Genomic DNA, 22769 nt, shown 5'->3' on the forward strand with positions numbered 1-22769 from the left:
GTCAACGTAGCAGCCAATGACATTGCATTATATAGGGCGGTTCGTTTTGTTAGGTTGTCAAGGATACACACTGCTCTCCTGTTCGTGTCCATCTATCTGCCTGTTGAATTTTAGTGTACATTTATCGTTAAGTTAATGTTGAAATGGATACCGTGGGAAATTTAGAAGTCAGGTATGTACGTGAAAATGAACTATAGCCAACGCCCTTTTTTTCTTTTTTTAATCACTGTCGACTGTCAATCCACATTCTGTTGTTTCTCTTCCAGGTGGGCACAGGGTTTTACAAACCACAATGTTGAGTTTGTTGACAAGACAACAGCTTGTTACACGTGTGGGAATTACATTGTATTCCTGAACCTGGAGACAAAAATGCAAAGGGTACTTCAGAGTCCTGGAAGAGGCATTGGTGCCTTCACTGCAAATGGCAATAGTAGGATCTTTGCCTTCTCTGAGCAGAAGCTAACCCCATCTATATTTGTGTACAACTTCTCAGAACTTAGTTTGAAGAGTGAACTAAAAGGTAAGGCAATATTTTTCCTTCAGCTCAGTAGTATCACTTAAAAATTGTTAATAGCCTACTCTTGTGGTCGACAGATATGGGTTTTTCAATGTGTAGCAGTTAGCTATAGCTAGTAGCCTGCATTTAAAACGTATGACCTGTGTTAATTCATACAGAAAGAGCATGCAGTTCTGCTTCTTTGAACAGCCGCAGAGCCTCAGATTGGATTTACCCTATATATGAAAATGTATTTAACACTAATCTTATGATGTGCATTGCACAGCCTAACATGTTAGTAAGGAAAGTCCACTTATGTTCTGATGATGTTAAGATGAATCTCTTTAGGGCCTACTGCACCCCTATTTATATTGCCCCCTTGTGGGTGAACTTCAGGTTGCGTATAATGACTGCATGCGGATATTACTGAAAAAACCCAGGTGGAGTAAGTCTCTTGCTAGTGACCTGTTTTACAAGGCAGGAGTCAACACCTTTCAGGCGCTCTTGAGAAATCTGTTGTACAAATTTATTTGTTGACTAAATGTTTCTCAGAATGCAATTATTATGCTGCTGACTAATCCTGGTCTTAGTGCTGTGAGATATCAGTCACAGATGTGGAAATCTTGGTATAAGTGCCTATAGTTTTTACTGTCTTCTCTGAATTGTTGTATATTTATGGACCTTGTGTAAGTAAGTAAGTAAGTAAGTAAAACTTTATTTCTATAGCGCCCTTCACAGCACGAGTGCACAGAGTGCTTTACATAAATAAAAACAGCATCAAAAAGAATACAAGCACAGGAATAGTACAAGAAGTGGGGAAACATAAAACAAAAACAGGGAACAAGGGAACAAAGGGTGGCTGCTAATAAAGCTGATTGATTGTCTGACTCGGTTAGAGCCAAATAGCCAATCTAACACTTTTAATGTCTTTGACCGCTTTTGGCTATTTGGCCTACCTGAGTCTGTTGAGAGTGTCAACAAACATAAAAAAAAAATGCTTCAGGACAGTTTTTGGAAGGTGGAGAAGTAGTTTAGAGCCCCGTGGACATTTCTTTCTTTCTTTCTTTCTTTCTTTCTTTCTTTCTTTCTTTCTTTCTTTCTTTCTTTCTTTCTTTCTTTCTTTCTTTCTTTCTTTCTTTATAAATAATAAGTGCACTACAGTGCGGACAGAGTACAGATCTACTATGTCCTTGTGGCTCACCTGGTAGCATGCATACCATAGAGGCTTGGTCCTTCGCGCGGCCGACATGGGTTCGAATCTGACCTGAGGTCCTTTGGAGCATGTCATCCCCTCTCTCTCCCCACCTTTCCTCTCTGCCTACTGTCCAGTCTGATAAAGGCAAAATGCCCCAAAAATAATCTTAAAAAAAAAAGAAGTCAGCAGAGACATTAGTCTTAAATTTTCAGCAATTTTGTGTCTTAGTGCAGTGCCCGTTCGACCCGTTCCTTGGGTCCCCCGCAACATACCCGCCAAGTGTTGTAGGTCAGACAAACAGTTCTCGAGATATGCGAAGGACAGACAGACAGACAGAGACACAGACAGACAGACAGATAGACAGACAGACAGACAGACAGAGACACAGACAGACAGACAGACAGACAGACAGAGATTCCTGTTATTGCAGTAGTAGAGAGATTATTTATGATAAGAAATTAGTATTTTATCAGATGCAAAAACAACACCAACAACATGATTTTGGCATTATATATCAGCCATCGGTCACTCTGCTCTATAAATATCGGCATCGGCCATTGAAAAACACGTTTTGTTTATCAGCCTTGTGAGCGCAGGCATCAGCGGATGCCGATTATCTCTCAAAATGCCATTAATGTGACAGATTAATTGGCTGACCACAGTCGACCACTAATACTCCTACTGTAGGCTAAATAGAGAGTTTATCATGACCAGTGGTATTTTGTTTTAATCTCCTATGACATTCCTATAATATTTGTATAGGGATGTATAGTTTTATTGTGATATTCGTTGTATCATTGTATACGTCATTATAACATTTCAATCTTATTTACTCACATCAGTGGACTTAAATACAAAACGTTCACCCTTGTGTTGTGATGCTTTTTCTAGGAACAGCTCAATTGGACTACACTTCTCTAGCACTAAGTGATGGCGGGCCTTATTTGGGTTGTTGCTCCAGTCTTCCAGACCACATGATCACAGTGTGGTAAGCAATCAACTACCGTATACATACTGTCTGTTTTATTGATGTAGGCTGAGTAGGCCTATCTGTATTACTGACTACTGACTGACTGACTGACTGACTGACTGACTGACTGACTGACTGTGTGATGCAGGAACTGGGAAAACGCGGAGCCAATTTGTTCACGACCACAAAGTGGGACGGATGTCATTTCTTTGGTGTTCAACCCGATGAACTGGCTCCAGATTTGTGCTTTGGGGACGACATCCATCACTGTTTGGACTATTGAGAAGAGTGACAGCTTTCATATCATGAAACCAAGGTAAAGTTGGGCTATGCTGTACAGGGGTGCAGCTCAGATCGCAACTGATAACATGGGATTTCCTTTGTGTATTTATTTACTTTCTGTATAGCTGTATATATGATTCAGCCAATAGAGGAAACTGTTGCACCTGCATTCAGTCCTTAAGGTTAGTTGGTAGCAGGTGAAATGGCGACTAAAGAGAAACATACAGTAGATAACCTTGATATTATTCCCAAGAGGGTTGTTGTTGTTGTGAACCTTTGCACTTAATTGGCACATGGGTTAATGAATGATCTGAGATTTGAGATAACAATTCAAACTGCATTATTTATGGTTTTACAGTGTGATAGAGCTTCCGGCAGCTGATGGCTCCTACGTTGAGAGAGAGGTGCCCCCGTCGGTAATTGTCGACAGCTATTTTGGTCCACAGATTCCTGCATTAGCCATCTCAGCACTCACAGGAGACAAGGCAGACAGCAATATGGTACTGTCCTTCTGTCACTCACTATACACTAATAAGGAGAAAATAAAGATACTATCATCACAAGTAGAATACATTGTTTGTTTTGCTAATTGAGCCATATCATATCTTATATGAATCTGATGGAAGTAACAATTCAAAACTTTTTTTTAAACACAACTGCCAATACCGTCAAAGCACAAAACATAAACTGAGCTGAATTTCCAGCTCCACTTTTGTTTACACACAGACTCAGCCATGCATCATCAGAGCCAGATTGACTCCCACTGCCACCTGCTGGACAGCCACATCAGAGCTGTACGTGGGCTGTCACCAAGGCTTTCTGCTGCTTATTGACCCAGAGAGCCTCTCTGTCTGCGTTCTGTTCAACCCCACGGGTGTGTGCGCACACACACACACACACACACACACACACACACACACACACACACACACACACACACACACACACACACACACACACAAGTACCTTTGATCTTATTACAATGCGGGTTCAAAAGGCATAGTATTTACATGTGTGTGTTCCTGATAAGTATTGCCTCAGCGAGTAATTTTATTAGGCAACAGCAATTCACTTTGACAACTGATTTGATTTGTGTTTTCACTCTGGATCAGCTGCCGCTGCCATTCCTGAGCTCAAGAACGCTAGCTTCCAGAGTTTAGCCCTTCACAGGAATGGTTTGATTGCTGCAGGAAAGGTACAACACCTCAGAAATGTAATGCAAAAATAAAATAGGGGGAAAGAATAGTGTTCTGCACCCTGAAGATACATAATTTGCAATTTGATACATCTGATATTCTGACTTATCTCAAATTAAAAAAGAGATTTAAAAATGCTTCACAGGACAGTGTGGTGCACTGCCTGCGAATCAGAGGCACTCAGATTGACATCACACAAACGTGGGAATTAGACGGACCTGTCACAACTGTCATGTACTCCCCTGACTATGAAACATTGCTTTTATCTTCTCATACGGTGAGTACTTACATTAACCATAGAGTATGTGACCTATTGTAGATAGAAACATGTTCATGACATTCCATAAAACAGCAATACTTCATTTCTGCTGTTAACACTACTGTCTGTTTTTTTCTTCAGGGGCAGATCTACACGTACAAACCAACCCAGTCAGAGAAGGTGGTCAAGGTCCTGGACGTTCTCGGCGGCAACTTTGTGGCAGGAGCTTTGTTGCACACTGACAACAACATTTGTGTGGTAAAATATGACTGTTGGTCAAGAGTCCACGAGAATCACATGACCTCATGGTGCTGTGTGTTATCCTCTCTTCACTGAGTGCTGTTGTTGTGTGTGTGTTTTTCTTTTACTGCTGGTTGGTTGCAGTCAGTGAGGGATGCTGGAGAACTGCAGCTGTGGTCCGCAGATGGCTTCTGCATTGGCTCCCTTCCTCTTCAAGCTGAGGTCAGATTCACCGCAGACAAATGCAAAAAAAACACGTCGCCCTAACCACACTGGCACATTCAATCCATCAGCATAGCTTAAATGGTATCAAATAAAGGAACGACAGATTCAATGTATCAAACTACCCACTGTGTGTCCGCTCAGGCGAGCAGCTTGGCCTGCTGTCCCGTGGCGCAGTATGTGGCGGTGGGAACGGTCTCGGGACACGTCCTCTTCATTGACCTGATCAGGCAGCAGCAGCCTCACCTCGTCCACAAGGTTCATCTGTCCCGCATGCCTGTGGATCACCTAGTGTGAGTAGTAGGGATGGGGCCGATCCGATCCAATATCGGTATCGGGTGCCGATATTGGCACTAATTCCCGGATCGGATCGGAATCATAAAAAAAAAAAAAAATGCAATTCCAGCGCTGGCCGTAATTTGCCCATGTATAATAGTATCCTCCTTTGCCTTGTATATTTTCTTAATTTTGTCTGCTTTTTGCAAGGTATATTTAAAAATTTAATTGGCCAAATCTTTGCCTATACTGTATATTCAAGAAAAATATTGGTATCGGCATATCGGTATCGGCAGATATCCAAATTCAGGTATCGGAATCGGATCGAAAGTGAAAAAAGTGGATCGGTGCATCCCTAGTGAGTAGCCTCCACCACTGTGATACCATGGAGTTTTTAATCTTATACCTGTACTTATGTCAGTATATCTCATATGTCATTAGTGCATTTGTGAAGTGGAGACATGGGGTGTTGTCACTATAGACAATATTGTTTGACACATATAACTGCAGTTACACTTCTGTTCAGTCAATTCAGAAAGCAAATTTTCACTCAAAGGGTTAAGCAGGCTTTCTTACGTGTGTGTGTGTGTGTGTGTGTGCGTGTGTGTGTGTGTGTGTGTGTGTGTGCGTGCGTGCGTGCGTGCGTGCGTGCGTGCGTGCGTGCGTTCGTGCGTGCGTGCGTGTGCGTGTGCGTCCGTGCGTGCGTGTGTGTGCTTTACAGTTTTGATCAAGAAGGGAACTACCTGCTCACCGGCGCCTCAGACTCACACGTCTATGTACTGGATGCAAAGCCATCAAAGAGGTTTTCGGTCATAGGGTACACAGGTAGTTATTCTTCGCTGTTAGTGGTTTAGAAATGTTACTACTCCCCTTCTACCAAGGGAAAATACAAATCAGAAGTGATGGTCACTTAAAGGAACACTCCGCCCATTTTCAACCAGCTTTGTATCATTAGAACATCAGTAGTATATCAGAAAACTGTAAACGGTTTTGAAGTCTGTCATTTAATTTTTGACAGTTATTGAGTGTTAAAGTGTGGACCAGTGACATCACTGGTCCACACTAACTCAAATGAATAACTCATTAACTCAAATCAACTCTCAATAACTGTCAAACTATTCATCATTCATCTAGTTTGACAGTTATTGAGAGTTGATTTGAGTTAATGAGTTATTAATTTGAGTTAGTGTGGACCAGTGATGTCACTGGTCCACACTTTAACACTCAATAACTGTCAAATTAAATGACAGACTTCAAAACCGTTTACAGTTTTCTGATATACTACTGATGTTCTAATGATACAAAGCTGGTTGAAAATGGGCGGAGTGTTCCTTTAAGCTGAATTATGACATCCCCTATATATAGCTCAAACCTATGGAGAATCAACTTCACATGTCTGAAATGCCATCATTCAGAAAGAACATTTTGTATTTGAAATATTTGAGGACAGATCACACTCTCACCTGCCTCCTGTTGTTGCATGGTTTTCTTTCCAGTTGCTCCTGGACCCATTTTGTCCCTTTCCAGCCAGTGCATCAGGGAGTGTAACCAGGTGAAGGTTCTGGTACTGTGCACTGGACAGAAGGACGACAAGTATGAGGGGAGCCTGCTCACGCTGCTCACGCTGCCTGCCAGGGACCTGACAGGTACTGTCCACTGCACGACCCACAACCTCAGTTTGGATCTCAGTCACTGATCCTGTATCTGATCTGTGTTGCAATCGGATTTCTGATGGGACCCAATAAAATAGCTGTTTACAACAGTTTATGTTGTTTATGTTCAGCAGTTTAGTTTAGTTTATGTTAACAAAGCACGACACTCAAGAAGGGATTTCACACGTTTCTGGGATAAAACTAACAATTTATATAACCAGTCTGAAAGCAGTGTATTTTTGTATGCCTGCTTGTATTGCAACTGTACTTTTGCTAGAATCCTGCAGTACTTTTGTAGATGGGTGTTAGTTGGACCTCTGTGGACACTGGACAGGGATTGTTTGAACTGAACATGAAAGAGAACTTGATTGTTTCCAATCACTCGTTTTCTGCTTAATAGGTCCAGGTTGTGTAGACCTGCGGGGTTGTCTATCTAGTCAGATCCTGCAGGAGTCCGTATACAAAGTTCCTGATGCGGTCCAGTCCTGTGTCCTGGGAGTCAGTGAGTTCTTTGCTTACTGCCACAGGAGGAAAGCTCTTCAGCGATTCAGCCTGCCTCAGGTTCGCTGCTCCATGGTTTCTCATCATGCTTTGTCCTCTGTCTTCATCACCCTCAAATGTCTCAGACACATTCATAGCACAGTATCATTGCAACTCTTATTATTATAGCATGGTAAAGCTTCCTATAAACAATTCAAAAGGTGTTCGGCTTTAGAGATGTGTTTTTGTTCTGCGTAGTAACACCAGGTGACACTGTTGTAACTTTGCTCCCACTCCCTGATTTTTTCTCTCAGGACACACACCGTGTGTCCAGTGGAGAGGCGGTCCAGCTGAAACCAGAGCAGGAAGTGAAGGGCCATCCTCTGGGCCCCGCCTCTCTCCTCCTGTCTCCCCACCACACATGGCTGGCCTCCGTGGGCCGAGACGGCCTACTGCGCATCCGAGAGACCGCCTCCATGGTAAGAGTTTTCTTTCCTCAAAATCGCCAAAGATTGATGTGTGTGTGTGTGTTTTTTTTTTTACTATTTTCCATTTGGAAATAACACAATGGAATCATGCAATGACCAAAAAAGTCTTCAATCAAAACGATCAATTTTGACCGTTGCCTTGATGGAAAGGCATCAACATCACTATTTATATTTGTCTACGAAACACATTTCAAGCATTTAAGCATGAGCCTTTATATCAAAATGTCTTTAAGATAATATAAAGCATATTCCATGCATGTGGTCCAAACATGTAACCGCTAGTGTATTTCTGCCCCTACAGGAGCAGTACACTGAGATACAGTGTCACTCTCTGCGTCTTGGTGGCGTGCGGAGCGTCTCCTTCTCCGCAGACAGCCAGACACTCCTCACCACAGGCTTTAGAGACGGAGCTCTTGTGTGCACTGATCTCACTCTCAGGTAAAGCAGCAAGCGGCCAACATTGAACACCGGGGGGCACTGTCGGCCTCAACGGAGATGTCACACATTACTGTAAACAGTTTGACATGCACAGTACTTTTCTCTCTTACTTCTGGGAGTGAGGGACATAGTGACTAAATACAGCTGCTGAGGTGCGACCAGAGAGGTCACGACCACAAGCTGGGGAAAACAAAGCTCCAATAAACTTCACAGAACTCTCTCTCCCCCTGACTCATATCCCTCTCACATTCCACATCTTTTCTCTTCCTTGACTTGCTTCTAGCTTGCTCTGGGTTTGAAGTATCTCTTACTTCTTTTTCAAGCATTCCTCTATCTCGTTCTGTGTTCTACATCTCCATTCTATGCTCAAAAGAATATTCTGTTACTTTCGCTATGTCTTATCCCAGCTAAATGCTTGAATTGTAAAATGTAAATATGAGTCTCTTCATTCATACTTATTTAAAGGGACATGTTCTGGCACCTTAAACACAAGATTTACCAACTTTTGTTGCTTCTTCTCCAGCTTTGCTGTGATCCATTTTTGGCAAACCCTTCCTGTCCTATCTCTGTCCTCTAAATACAAATTAAATAGTCTTTTAAAGCAGAAGGAAACAAAGAACAGTACAAATCCACTTGATTCCTCTTGAAAAGCATTGAGACTAATCTTGGTTTATGAAAGCTCATATCCTTTACCACTGTAACTGTTTCTCTCATAAATAATTTGATGTGGATCAACTGGCCATTATTAGACCATCATATTCAAATATCTTCATATATGTATTCTTTCACTGTGTAATAATCAATTTTTCATGGTTCCATAAAGAATCAAAGTGACAGGTGCTGATAAAGGGACCAAAGCTGCACAGTACAGCCAGTCTATGGCCCATCACTTAGAGAACGTATTGAATGCAGAGAACCTCGTCCTCAGTGGCTTGCCTGACTGGGAACAAGCGTCTCCGCCCCCTACTGGCTCCAAAGAAACACAGAAAGTGGAGGTAATCAATATCCTGCTTCAAACTACTGTAGATTCTCATTTAATTTAGATTGTATCACAGTGAACTAACACCACATAACAGTTTACCGATTGTTGCACTAGGGTTGCAGGGGTGTAGTGTTAAATACAGAGGTAGGTAAACTGTACAAGGTGAGTACGGTAGTTTACCCACCTTGTTTCCCCTCATTGACTGATACAGGTGATCTGAAAATAGGTGAGTAAACTATTAATTGGTATCAAACACTTGGCGGTCAATTATAAGATAAAATAATATATACGTATTAAAATGTATGGCCTATACTGAACAGCAGCAGGTATATACAGTATATATGATAGAAGGATGCATCCCAGCAGGACAACATATAAAATTGCTTATCTTAAACCATTTTAATTCACCAGCTTGTGTCAGTAGCCTGCTTATGAACCGTTCCACTGATCATACATTAACCAACATTTTGTATTCCTTACCAATATATTACAATATTATTTGATTCAATATTATGATATGATTGAGAAAGTGGTATCATAAGATAAAATGTGCATCATGACAGCCCCATATTTCACCAATTTATTATATGCTATTTATTATTACTGATTTCACACAGACTTCTTTCTCCTCCAAAGATCGTTTTAGCAACGTGTCAAATCAAGTTTGTGTGTTTATTCACAGCTGTGTGTTATTTTGATACTGGTGCTTGTGCTAATACAAGTTCCTCTCTGACTGTAGGCCAATGGCAGAACAGGGAGTGTGGACGTGACAGAGCAGGATGAGAATGACACCTACCTGCTGCCTGCTACAGCTTCAGACCCCACCTGGCTGGATGACAAGCGAGAGGCGGTCAGTGACAAGTACAGTAGTTGCGGTGACTGGTGACATACAATTCTCTGTGCTCATTGAAAAAGCGATTTCCTACAAGAATGACTTGGGACATCACAAATACTTGGAGCCAATCCGTGTCCAGTATTCAGCAGTTAAACTTTAAAAAGCATCAATATTTGCACATTGACAGATTCTGGCAGTTTTAATGAGGGAGAAGGAGGCGGAGTCATTTTAAGGATTTTAACAAGATAATTTCACTTTTTTTGTGGAAAAACCATATCAGACACAAATTATGAGTCAAAGTAGAGTATTTTACATACATCTTAAAAGATGACTTTAGGGGGTCTTTAAAAGTCGCTGGTGGAGAATTTTCCCTTTGCATGTGTGTGTGTGTGTGTGTGTGTGTGTGTGTGTGTGTGTGTGTGTGTGTGTGTGTGTGTGTGTGTGTGTGTGTGTACAATACCTTGTGTGAAAAAGCACCGGTGTTGCTTTAACCACATTCTTTCTCCATGCATCACCTTGATTCATCGTTGCTTGATACAGTGTGAGAGTATCAAGCAGTGTTTCAATGGCAAACCTCTATAGAGCAGATAAGCATTTAAGCGTTTATAAAAACAAACAATGTCCGATAACATTGTTGATAATGATAAACTGATAATAAAGGCGTGGCCGTCTTTGTGTTGTGGGTTTTCCACCTCATTCACCCCGACATCCACGAGTGAGCCACTTTTGCCACATGCTTTCCAATCTGTCTCAAGTGATTTGTGAGCATGATGACGTTGTTGTTGTCTCTCATTCAAGTTGCGTCGTGTTGAGCAGTGAAAGGTTTGATAACATATCATTTGCCTTTTTTTCTGTGTTGGGAAATTTATCCTAATTAGCACAAAATTATTTTACCAGTCACTCTGGTGTTTCCAGGGATTCAAGCAAAAAAAAAAATCTTCTGACCGAAAATTCTTCCAGGCTTATTTTAGCTATTTCGGGCTTTTTAAGGTGTCCGATTTGTTTCCCACGTGCGGCCGTTTCCCATAGGTTTTCATGTAAAAAGGTGGACAGTGTGTACATATCACACTCATTTCACTCTAAAGTTCCCAAACACCCAATGATGCATGGATTGTGTTCCAGGCTGCATCAGTATGCTGTAGGTTCCAACATAGACATACTTTTCACATTTCATATCTGACTCCAATTGACTGAAATCCGTCATAGTGAGTGAGAACTTGAATCCCTGTGTTTCTAATAGGTGTTTACTAGGCCAACAGTAGTGTTGAGAAGTTGACAGATGTGTGTGTACTGTCTAGACTGTACTGCTTTATTACTCTAATAAATCTAAGTTGAAATGTGCCACTAAATGTCACTCTATGTCCACAGGTTTTGAAAGCAGATAATCAGCTCTATTATGACACGAAGGAAAATTTGAGGAAAAGTATCAAAGTATTGCGTGACACTGTAAGTTTGGTTGTTGTTTTTGTTGTTGTTTTTTGTCTATTAATCCTTTACTTTGCCAAATAATCCTAATGAGATAAAAACAACAAGATCCTTCATCTTAATTTTCAACTTACCAAGACATTATTTCCTATTTTTATTACTCATTGTTTCTAGGAGATATGATAAGATAGCACTTTATTGATCGCCTTGGAGAAATTCAGGAATACAATGCTTAGTTTATGGTTGGATTAAAAGCGTGTCCTCAACAACTTCATATACTGATATTTTTGGGATAGGTGTACAATTACAACAATGAGCCACAGGGAGCTTTTGAAGTGTTTGGAAAAAAAATCTAATGAATTAGAAGAATCTGACTAAACTGTGTTGTCTGTGTATGGTCAGATCCAGGAGATGATGCGTGAAAATGAAAAGCTCCCAGACATCGAGCGTCTGGAACAACAGGAGTTCAACCTGGATGTGGAGGAGCAGAGGAGGCTAGAGGCCAAGGGGCAGCAGGAGGTTACTAGGGTAATGCGTGCGCACACACACACACACACACACACACACACACACACACACACACACGCCCGTGCTCGCGCGCGCACACACACACACACACACACACACACACACACACACACACACACACACACACACACGAGCACACACACACACACACACACACACACACACAAATACACTGAATCTGAATCTTAATTTTTTTGCTGTAAGGAGATGGTAGTGATCCTTATGTAAAAATAAAAATAAAAGATTTTAACTACTTAAAGATAAATAAATAATAAACAATAGAAAAAATACAATAAACAAATGATAATACAAAAAAGACAAAAAAGAGTGTGAGGCTGACAGATGAAATTATGTGGTGTGATTATGCAGGCGTACACTGATATCTATCTATGCACAGACAAATCTGTACATATAGTCAAATATCATTGTGCCTTTCATATTCATCTCATCTAAAAAAATATATATATGTGTTTACCTTTTAGGTGAGAAATGAAATCGAGCTGGAGAATCTAGCAAAACGCTTCCTGCACGACGTTCTCAAGAGACAATGCTGGGACTCTATGACGGTCAAAGGCAAAGCTGTCAAGGTAAAATGGCTTCCTTCAGCACAGAGCATGCCTCGAGCTGTCAAACGAATAGGAGTTAAAGTTCTCTGTTGTCATTGCACATTATCTTTCACTATGTTATGATTTGAACGTAGTGCACTCGACTGCATGGGCTAAATCAACTCAACTCATCAAATCTGTCCGCAGGCCTTCCATTCTGAACACGAGGTGAAGAACTACCCCACGAGAGAGCGGACAGACACAGAGCTGCAGCAGCTTCTGCGTGTTCAGAGTCTGAGGAAGACCGAGGAGGCTGCCTGCACTGTAAGCAACCCGGCCACACCCATCCAGCTACCCCGGCCACACCCATCCAGCTACCCGGCCACACCCATCCAGCTTTGACAGGCCTGCACAGTCTGTGGTTCAACACTGCAGAGCAAGGCACATCACACATGTGATGAGTTTAGATCAGATGGTGACTTTCTTTAAATAAAAACAGAAATGCAGCATATGTGTGTAACCATAACAATGCAAACATCAGGCTGACCAAAAGTGGCATGATATTCTAGAATCTGTGAAACACAACTTTTTTGGTTTTTACTTCCTGGAGCTACATTTTGCGGCTGACCCCATGCACGTCAAAACAACTTTTACTGCTTGAATGTTATTTAATGCTTGCCAACAATTCTGAATCAAGGAGTCTGCTGCTTGACCTTTGAATGCTCGAACTTTTTTAAACGATTGAAAAAGTTCCAGACCGTCAGTGTTGACGCTTTCCTTCATTATATGCCTCTGTGGCCTAGAATAAGTAAGAGTTATCGCCGATAGTACTCCGCAGCTGCAATTATTCTTGGGATCAAATAGATCATCTTATGGTCACAGTGTCACAGTCTTTCACTTGTATTTCAACCCACTCATTCAAAGTATGTGTCTCCCTTCCAACATTCAACTGCAACAGGCGACGCTGGAGAGGAGTTCCAACACAACCGCTGAAGAAGAGGAGGAGGAAGGCCACGGGGCGGAAAGTGCTGCTCTAACAGGAAGTCTCTGCGCTCAGTTGGGATGTTGGAATCCCTACCTGTATGATCAGTTCAGCCTGCAAACTACAGAGCAGAAGATCAACCAGATCTCTCTGCTACAGGTGGGAACCTGTCTCAGCAAAACTGTCAGTAATAATAGCTGGGATAATAATACATTTTGCTTACCGGTATATAGAACTTCTCCTTCTCAAAGTGGTCCTTGAGGGGGTTCCAGCAAAAAGGCTGATCATTTATTTTCACTGTAACACATTGACAAAATGTATGACTTTGGTCATGGGTTTCATGCACTTGCTTTAATCTAAAAGCAAAAATCTTATCAGATGGGGGACCCTGGGAGAAAATCCTATCAAATGTGGATCCGTAGTCTAATTTGTGTCAGGTTAGGAGGGGTCCTTGATGTGAAAAAGTTTGAGAACCAAACTAAATTCTATAATTGTAATAAAATATCAATTAAATAAAACGAAAGAAAATAAGAAAAGAAAAATAACACACAAGAAAAATAGAGAAGAGGAAAAACATTTTGGCAACAAATTAACAAAACCAAGTCAAGCAATTTGAATGATGAAACTGACTTTGCTGGCCTATTCTCTATTTTGCCTAGCAGTAGTTTTATCATGCTGAATAGTCTCCGAATGTAATGCAACCTCTGTTCCACTGGTAGGATGTGATTTACCAAGTCAAGAAGGCTTTCAACGCTGAATTTGAAGCCACGTACAGGCAGAAGGAGCAGGAGCTGAGCCGTGTGAAGGACAGGAACAGGCGCATCATGGAGATCATGGCGGACCTGGACACGAGGGAGACGCTGTGGGAGCCCGGCCTGGCAGACAGCGAGCGGCCAGAGAGGGCGCTCACTGTGGACCCCTCAGAGGTAACCCCTTCAAGACACATTTAAACAAGCCTTCGACGCCGTCAGGTTTTGACGGTGTGGCCACTAGGGGCCACTGATGACATCACAATTGCTCGACTGACATCACCTATGACATCACTAACTGATGACAGCACTGATTACATCACTCACTGATGATATCATCACTGATGACATCACAATTGTTCAGTGTCATCACAATTGTTCAGTGTCATCAGTGTGACATCATTGGAGACCCTGGCCACTTTCTTTCTTTCGTGGGGACATAGAACTGTATGGCATCATCATCGGCAACCTGGCCACTTTCTTTCTTCCTCTGCCCCTAGTGGCCACGCCGTAAAAACCTGTTAGCGTAATAGTGTTTCAGTAGCAGCCTACCAGATGTTATCAGAGGTTGGATGAGTTCAACTGAAAGGAAGAGTCTTTGAAATCAAGCATTGGGAAAAGGTACATTAATATGGAAACAAATTAAAGTGTCTGTCTGTCTGTCTGTCTGTCTGTCTGTCTGTCTGTCTGTCTGTCTGTCTGTCTGTCTGTCTGTCTGTGTATCCATTTGCGATGCGATAAGAATGAGTGTGTATGAACGCGACACTGGGTGATTTGGCAATGTTACCATCCAGCTTAGCAAACTGCTTACTTACATCTTGAACTACTTGCTGGTTTGGACTGTTAACAGACATGTGAGCTATCATAATAGAAGATGATTGATCGTAGCTGCTCTAAGAGATACACATGCCTTTGTCCCACTAGATAAAAGTGGAAAAATACTTCACGCCAGAGCAGGAGAAGAAGGAGGAGGAGAGGAAGAAGTTGGAAGAACAAAGACGTTTGGCTGCCAAGGTACGCTACTGTACAAGAAATGTGTTTTTGTTTTTCAACGTCAGTTTGTCTTCATCTCCAAATCCTGCAACTAGTCAGTAATAGTGGCAGTGTTGACTTGACACTGACCATGTTTTTTGTCTTTATATTCCAGGCGGACAATATCAGAGACAGGGGTCTGGGTGTCATGATGGGTGGAGAGCTTGAAGTGAAGAAAGAGGACATCTTGAAAATGGTTGGTCAAACATTAAAATTCTTAGTAAAGGATTTATATTTGATTTTTATTTAATTTGTTCCAAGATAATACAAAATTTTGATTTAAAATTGGGAAGGAGAGGGAGAAAGAAGAAAAGTCTTTCCTACCCGTTGCAGTCATTTCTTACACAGCATCCCACATGTCATTGCAACCAAATTACTTGAAATACTTACTTAATACCAGAAAGTTTAAATTCTTGTCTTTCCCCTTTAAGAAAATGAGCTGTTCTTTTTCTTGAATTCTTTGCTAGGCAAAGTCACTTGACTTAGAAGAATCAGCATGACATGTGCACAATGTCTCTGTTGTATTTTGCCCACAGGAAATCCCTCAGCCTGAGTTTGTTCTGACCAAACCTGACATTCAGTGGAGCGAGGTGGAGAAAAAGCTCTACAAAGAGTATGAAAAGAAAACCAAAGAGCTGAGTGAGGAACAGGAGAAATACAGAAAGGTATCAGATACAATGCATTTAGAGCTCTATTTGTCTATGTTGGGAAATATGATTTTCTTCTGTTGGCTGGTGATGAGAATTTGAAAACCATTATTCCAGATCCTGGAAACTGAAATGAAGAAACTACAGGCATCCATCAAGGATGCTACCGAAGGGTTTGATGAAACCCTGATAAAACTGTTTGAGAGGAAAGTTAAATCTGAGATGGTTATATACCAGGTGAGCCAACACACTAGCCTGGGTAAACCCAGCCCCCAGTGACCTGCTCTCAGGCTCACCCTGCTTACAGTCACAAGGTGGCTAGTGACTGGGAACTGAGAGAGCAGGTCACGTGGGGGCTGGGTTTACCTAGGCTACCAACACACATGCACGCGCGTGCACACACACACACACACACGCATGCACGCACGCGCGCGCACACACACACACACACACACACACACACACACACACACACACACACACACACACACACACACACACACACACACACTTTTATCTGCATTGTACCACTTGTCTCCCTTTTCTTACTTGTATCAGATAAGATAAAGGGCCCTCTCTCCACACTGGTTTTCTCTCTCTCTCGCCTGATCATTTACCATAAGATGCAACGTATCTCGTGTTTATATGCGACTCATTAAAACAAATCTTGTTTTATGATGTATTTGACAGGAAGAGCTCAAGATGACCAATCTTGTTTACTCAATCCTCATAGAAGAGGAGCTTCGTCATCGAGAGGCAGAGCTCAACTTCAAACTGGAAAAAACGTTGGCATACAAGGTGAGCGACCCAGTTCTTACACAGTAATGCTGAAGGTATTTACGACTTCTAGTTCCAGTTTTTGTTATTTGTGTGATACCTGAGTTGTTGGCCGTGGTATTTTTCCAAATTCTAACCAGCCAAACAACCGACCAACCAGGTGTGTTTTGCAAGAGCGAACTTGTGCGGCACGTTAATTCTGTTGGCCTTCAAGACTGCGACTGTTTCCAGGACTTGCTGCTCGTGTCTCATCCACATTCATGTCTCTGGCAGGATCAAGCTGGGGAAGAACTCAAGAAGCACAGAGACGATGTGGAATTGTTTCGTGAGACGTATGACAACATTGTAGCTGAGGACAAAGTAAGACTGGTGGTCAAATACAAATGTCTGAAGGCCTTTGTGCAGTAAATGGCTGTGTACAGATGGCTACTGTAATATTGTCCATGTCTCCCAAAGCTTCTTGACAAAGGATTCAGGAAGGAGTTCTTTGATGTACCAGCTAATGTTGTCGATCACCTGTATAAGCTATACAAGCGTAGACCCAGGTTTGTCATACTTTTATTTTAATTACCAATAAAATAATATGCCATTAAATGTAGTAGTGATTTGCATTACTTATAAAAGTACATAATGGGAGTGATCAATCACAGTTATCGTACACTGTACCAGTCAAAGGTTTGGACACACCTGATTGAATGTAGTGTGGGGCGGGTGTGGCTCAGGAGGTCGTTTGCTTTGGATGAAAGAGGTCGGTGGTTCGATCCCCGGCTCCTCCAGTCCACATGTTGAAGTGTCCTTGGTAAATTGCTCCCGATGGCTGCGCCAGCACCCTGCATGCTAGCTTGCCGCTATCGGTGTATGAATGGGTGAATGTAGGCGTATTGTAAAGTGCATTGGATAAAAGCGCTATATACTGTGTATGCAGTCCATGTAGTATGTTTTTCATTAAGCCATTTAGATCTATAGACTTATGCTCAAACGCTTGAAATAGTGATAATAGTGCTTGAAATAGCTATAAAAAGTTGATGCTTATCTATGAATTTCTCTCCTTTCCGGCAAAGGGATGCAACTTTAAATAATCTAAAATATAAATTTAGTTTTGGTTTGTTTGAGACTTTCTTTTGGTCACTGTACAATTCCATTTGTCATATTTCATCGTGGTGAAAAGTCTTTACTATTATTCTAAAATGGGAGAAATAGTAAAAATAAAGAAAAATGTGTGTGTGCAAACTTTGGACTGGTACTGTAATCTAATCTGTCAATCATTTTGCAATTGTGTTTTGTGCCTCAGAGTTCAAAAGCTGAGGACCCAGACGGACGACAACATGGACCCGTTCAGAGAGCGGCCCGCCTGTGGCTCGGTGCCTTCTGACGGGCTCAGCCACATGCTGAAGGCCATGGAGGAGCTGGATGGTCCAGAGAACATGCCAGAAGGCTTGGAGGCGTCCATCTGGGAGAGGTTCTGTCTCGCCCGCAGAGCAAAAGTAGAGAGCGAGCAGCAGGTAATAAGAGCACATCTCAATGTTTGGACCAGTTAAAGTGAAGAAGAGCCTGTGGAAATACAACAGCAACTTCACTGATTCCAATGGAATGCACCGCTATGTCCAGATGACTGACGCACACACACACACACACACACACACACACACACACACACACACACACACACACACACACACACACACACACACACACACACACACACACACACACACACACACACACACACACACAATTCTTCAATTATGCTCGGTATAATCAACAATAGCATTCCATATATTTAGCACAATTTATAAATCCTGGTTCTGTATCACTGCATATTTTCAGTGTTTTTCAAATACTTTGCATGTTTGAGGTTATCTGATATACTGCCATTCAGTTACTGAAAATACAACACTTTATCACTAAAAAATGTATCACTGAAATCATGGAATCTTTTGGTTCAGTTCAACAATTAAACAAATCAGGCAAATCTAGCAAATTGTCATTTGTATCTGTGTATTTTCTTTTATAATGTGTTGGACACTTTAGGTCAAAACAAAGGCTCTGACTCTGGCTGAGATGCAGGCTTTCCTGCAGAAGAGGGTTGATGACGACGAGACTGCGAAACAGGAAATTAAAAATCTCACCGATGAACTTGATGGGTATGAATGGGATTGTATCTATTAGAAAAGCATACTAAGCAACTATCAAGACTACTCAGCACTTAGGCCACTATTTGTCATTCAAATTTATAGTTAAATACTAATGCATTTGACATATTGTACCTCAGCCCCTCTCACATTTAACTGTAAGCATTCATACTGTATTATGTACTGGATGCTAAAAAAAACCCCAGAAACAACTGCTCAACACTTGAATAATAATAATGGGTCATGGTGTTAGTATTCTTTATGGAAGATTTCTCCTCCTGTGGTTTCCTTGTCCTGCCTGATTCCAGCCTGCATAAGGAGAAGAGCCGTTTCCTGAAGGACATCATGGTCCAGGTGCTGATCAAGCAGGGCCAGGTGGAGCTGCCTCACACAGACCTGGTTCCTGACTACTCTGACTCTGTGCTTCACCACAGGAGCGTGGTGGAGGACCTCAACGGAACCATCAGGGTCAGCCTATATACCACATACTACTGGACTGGGACTCTGTAGCACATACATGTAGGCTGCATAGCCCAAATGCTGGATCTATACACAAAAAGATGACAAGAGATCATACTTGAATTTGCATTTTGATGTGATGTAGTAACTTTGCGAGGCAGCTGGATTCGCACGAGAACACATCACACGATAAATCCATCTTGCTACGCTCCAATCTATTGGTTTGAATGCGAACCACTGGCCAATCAGTGTCTTATGATGCAGCTATGGGCGGGTTTTAGGCATGACGCCAGCAAGGAGCGCCGCCGACCAGACGGTGATACACTGATGGTTCACCCAATCACCTCCCAAGTACTTTTAGAAAAGTGCCTGCCCCTTTTAAATGGTTTCCTGAACGAGTTCCCAGATGACGATGTGAAACAAACCAGGTTAATGATGTGGGTAGGGCATTGATAATACAACACTACTCCAACAAACTAGGTTGATTAAAAAAAAAAGTGTTTACAATTTATTGAACAAGTGACAGTCAAATGCAAGGAGTGGAAAGATGTACACGTCTTAATGTGGCCCATCAGTCTGTGTTCCACAGACAAATGATCATCATGTCCCTGTGGCCAGGTGTTGGGAGAGCAGAAGATAGCCATCATGGAGGAGTGCAAGGACTTCCGTAAGGGCATCATCCACCAGGAGTGGGAGCACAAGATGATGAGGATGCAGCTAGAAGACCTCAACACCAAGGCCAGGGACATCCAGATGCTGCGCCTCTCTGAGCAGCTGCAGGAGGTGAGTGTGATCACAACTGGTATCGCGCGAGGAACAGCGCTCAGGCGAGCAGTACTAGGGCTGTGCAATAAAATCAATACGGCACTATATCGTGATACTTTTTTCCGCAATACTGTATCGATATTTCAGAAAAATATCGTGATATATCGCCATATCTACTCTTTTGCACAGCCGTGTGTTCAGTGACACAATAAGAATACTTTTTATTTCAGTGCGTTCAGTAAGACACTCAACACTCAGTAGTTTTGACTAAATGTGTCCACTAAGTTGTCAATATAAAGCGATGTACATATTATTACACTACCTGGGTGGTACACAGCGTGTTGTATTTTTAGCTCTATTTTAAAATTTTCAGTAAATTATGTGGAGTATTGCAACATATCGCAATATGTATTGTATCGCAATGTACCGTGATACAATCGTATCGTGAGGTCTTTGCCAATACCCAGCCCTAAGCAGTACCAAATGTATCTACTTGAAATGATTCTGCTATCAGTTTGTTATGATGCATCAAATGACAGCTGCCCTGAATTATAAGCCTAAACCACCCCAGTGTTAGATTAATGCTTTCTCTTCTCTCACAGATCTAAACATATATATTTTTACCTCAATCAGTGTACTAGCTTGGTGTGAATCACCACTAAATCAAGTTTTTGCAGCGGTAAACATGATTATGTGGCTTATATACAGTGAATAATAGCATGTTGATTTCAATTTTTTTTTCGACCTGAGAATTGTTGTTGCCCTGCTCTCCATTGCCTGGAACTTTTCAACTGTCACTGCCACACCTCATTCACTGATGCCAAGCCAGGCATTTGGTCTTTGGCAGCATGAAATGGCTCTGCGATCAAAAAACTGCTACCACTCCCAAGTAGAGATGGATGATCCGTCATCACAGACACACATGCCCATTCGCGCTCGCTTCCCATGCCACTTTTTCCACATCTTTCAAATTTGAATAGTAGGCAGACGAAAAACGGCTTGTTTACGCACTCTTTAGAATGATACCACACTTCCCCTAATCCTTCTTTACATCTCAATGGTGGTGTTTGCACATTGATTCAAAATGTAAGGGAAAATAGACTCGACAGCATTTGGGCCTGAACGCCTCACTACCCACACACACACACAGACAGAGGAGGCTGTGATTCACTACCAAGCTATGTGCACATTTATACTTCTTATCGTCACCATAACAAATTCTGGGAAATCTCGTCACACGCTTTGCCTCCTTTACCAAATTAAGACTGAATAACGACGTGAGAGGCAGACAGCATGAGAAACGGCCGTGACCCCTGCTTGTGCTAACCTTAACCCCGCAGGAACACTCCGAACCGATTTAATTCAAGAGGTTTGGGAGTTTTACAGCACAAGAATGTGTTTACATGTGAAAAAGTGAATGCCTCTGAGCCAAACAATATTGATTTTCAATGTAAAACAGTTATTACCCTCACAGCTGGATCTCATCACGAATAAAATACACGGGCCAATCGATAAGGTGTCCACTGTTCAGATGTCTGGACTTTGATGTCTCCCAGGATATGTGTGATGATAAGGTATTGAGAGGAGATGTCTGGACTTTGATGTCTCCCAGGCTGTGTGGTGAAATGACTCATGATGAATCTTGAAGGGATGAGCAGGCAGTTTCATCCTGAACATCTCGGGAGGGGAACACTGTGGTCGGGTTGCAGTGCATTAACCCCTTATTACACATTAAGAAGTGGTATAAAACACATGCAGCCGGGGACTGAGCAATGGAAAACATGTGGTTTTCCATATGGTCAGATGAGTCATCCTTCACTCTATTCTCAACAAGTCCATGAGTATTTGTGGCACGCGTAGAAGATATTTACAGTGTTTGTTTCCAAAAGCTTCAGGTGGTGCTATTATGGTGTGACTTGCATTTTTCTGTAGTGGTTTAGGTTCTCCTGAAACCTTAGGAGGGAGGAAAATCCCAGTAAAAATAAATCTATTCTGAGAGATCTCGTTCATCCTCTTCCATCCGAAGGGCAGGAGTGGTCATTGGATGAAATGACCATGTAATGTAAACCATATTGTACCATGTCAACATTCTGCAATCCAATTAATTCTGGAGTGGCATTATGTACTTTTCTGCGTAAGAATGTCGTCACATCGCTCCTACAGATTTCCAGACACTTTTAGAATGTTTTTCAAGGAGATATCATTTGATGCCAGTCTCCTTTCCCCTCTTCTCTCCAGTATCTCAACGAGGCAGATCATGAAAGCCGCATGTCGAAGCAAGTTTCCACTTTGGAGAAAACCATAGCTTTACAAGAAAAGGTAACAGCTAAGCAATAACACAAAATCAATCAGCTACATTATTGGTTGTGTGTTTACTTTTTACACTTGATTCATAATCATATGAACAATAACAGTATTATGTAATTATGCTCTTTTCAGACTCATCAACAGAGTGTAGAGCATCGTATTAAAACGATTGAACAGCTTAAGAGGCAGGCAGCAATGAAGGATGAGAAGAACGACATTTTAGACGAGCATCTCGCCGATATGCAAGTGACCGTGGCTGAGAGGAAACATATCTATGAAGCAACAGGTAACTTACACTCATTTTACAAAACAAATAGAGCACACATCGCAAAGGGAAAGCTCTTTCTAAGAGACATGGCAGCATTATTTTGTCTGATTTAGTTAGTTTAATTTAAATCAAAATACATCCA

The 22769-nt window shown here is 41.8% G+C and overlaps 1 protein-coding gene across 1 annotated transcript in view; it reads left to right on the plus strand.

The window, feature by feature from the left end:
- Window positions 1-143: 143 nt before the first annotated feature.
- cfap43 (cilia and flagella associated protein 43) overlaps window positions 144-22769 on the plus strand; it is a gene marked incomplete at both ends in the record, with an annotated part of 22877 nt that continues 251 nt past the window's right edge. Inside the window, 37 exons of the mRNA XM_083650674.1 lie at window positions 144-172; window positions 267-520; window positions 2583-2679; window positions 2810-2977; window positions 3302-3443; window positions 3670-3817; window positions 4056-4138; window positions 4285-4416; window positions 4540-4656; window positions 4783-4860; window positions 5005-5153; window positions 5858-5961; window positions 6633-6782; window positions 7189-7349; window positions 7583-7747; window positions 8058-8194; window positions 9018-9189; window positions 9916-10026; window positions 11380-11457; window positions 11839-11964; window positions 12447-12551; window positions 12717-12833; window positions 13468-13650; window positions 14211-14417; window positions 15165-15254; window positions 15388-15468; window positions 15809-15937; window positions 16037-16156; window positions 16610-16717; window positions 16970-17056; window positions 17153-17241; window positions 17988-18198; window positions 18728-18840; window positions 19137-19296; window positions 19906-20070; window positions 22291-22371; window positions 22492-22645. Of these exons, the coding sequence (XP_083506800.1) occupies window positions 144-172; window positions 267-520; window positions 2583-2679; window positions 2810-2977; window positions 3302-3443; window positions 3670-3817; window positions 4056-4138; window positions 4285-4416; window positions 4540-4656; window positions 4783-4860; window positions 5005-5153; window positions 5858-5961; window positions 6633-6782; window positions 7189-7349; window positions 7583-7747; window positions 8058-8194; window positions 9018-9189; window positions 9916-10026; window positions 11380-11457; window positions 11839-11964; window positions 12447-12551; window positions 12717-12833; window positions 13468-13650; window positions 14211-14417; window positions 15165-15254; window positions 15388-15468; window positions 15809-15937; window positions 16037-16156; window positions 16610-16717; window positions 16970-17056; window positions 17153-17241; window positions 17988-18198; window positions 18728-18840; window positions 19137-19296; window positions 19906-20070; window positions 22291-22371; window positions 22492-22645 (4801 nt within the window). The remainder of the gene's footprint in view (window positions 173-266; window positions 521-2582; window positions 2680-2809; window positions 2978-3301; window positions 3444-3669; window positions 3818-4055; window positions 4139-4284; window positions 4417-4539; window positions 4657-4782; window positions 4861-5004; window positions 5154-5857; window positions 5962-6632; window positions 6783-7188; window positions 7350-7582; window positions 7748-8057; window positions 8195-9017; window positions 9190-9915; window positions 10027-11379; window positions 11458-11838; window positions 11965-12446; window positions 12552-12716; window positions 12834-13467; window positions 13651-14210; window positions 14418-15164; window positions 15255-15387; window positions 15469-15808; window positions 15938-16036; window positions 16157-16609; window positions 16718-16969; window positions 17057-17152; window positions 17242-17987; window positions 18199-18727; window positions 18841-19136; window positions 19297-19905; window positions 20071-22290; window positions 22372-22491; window positions 22646-22769) is intronic.

This window comes from Poromitra crassiceps (assembly GCF_964638095.1).
Source record: "Poromitra crassiceps genome assembly, chromosome: 14".
NCBI classification, from domain to species: Eukaryota; Metazoa; Chordata; class Actinopteri; order Beryciformes; family Melamphaidae; genus Poromitra; species Poromitra crassiceps.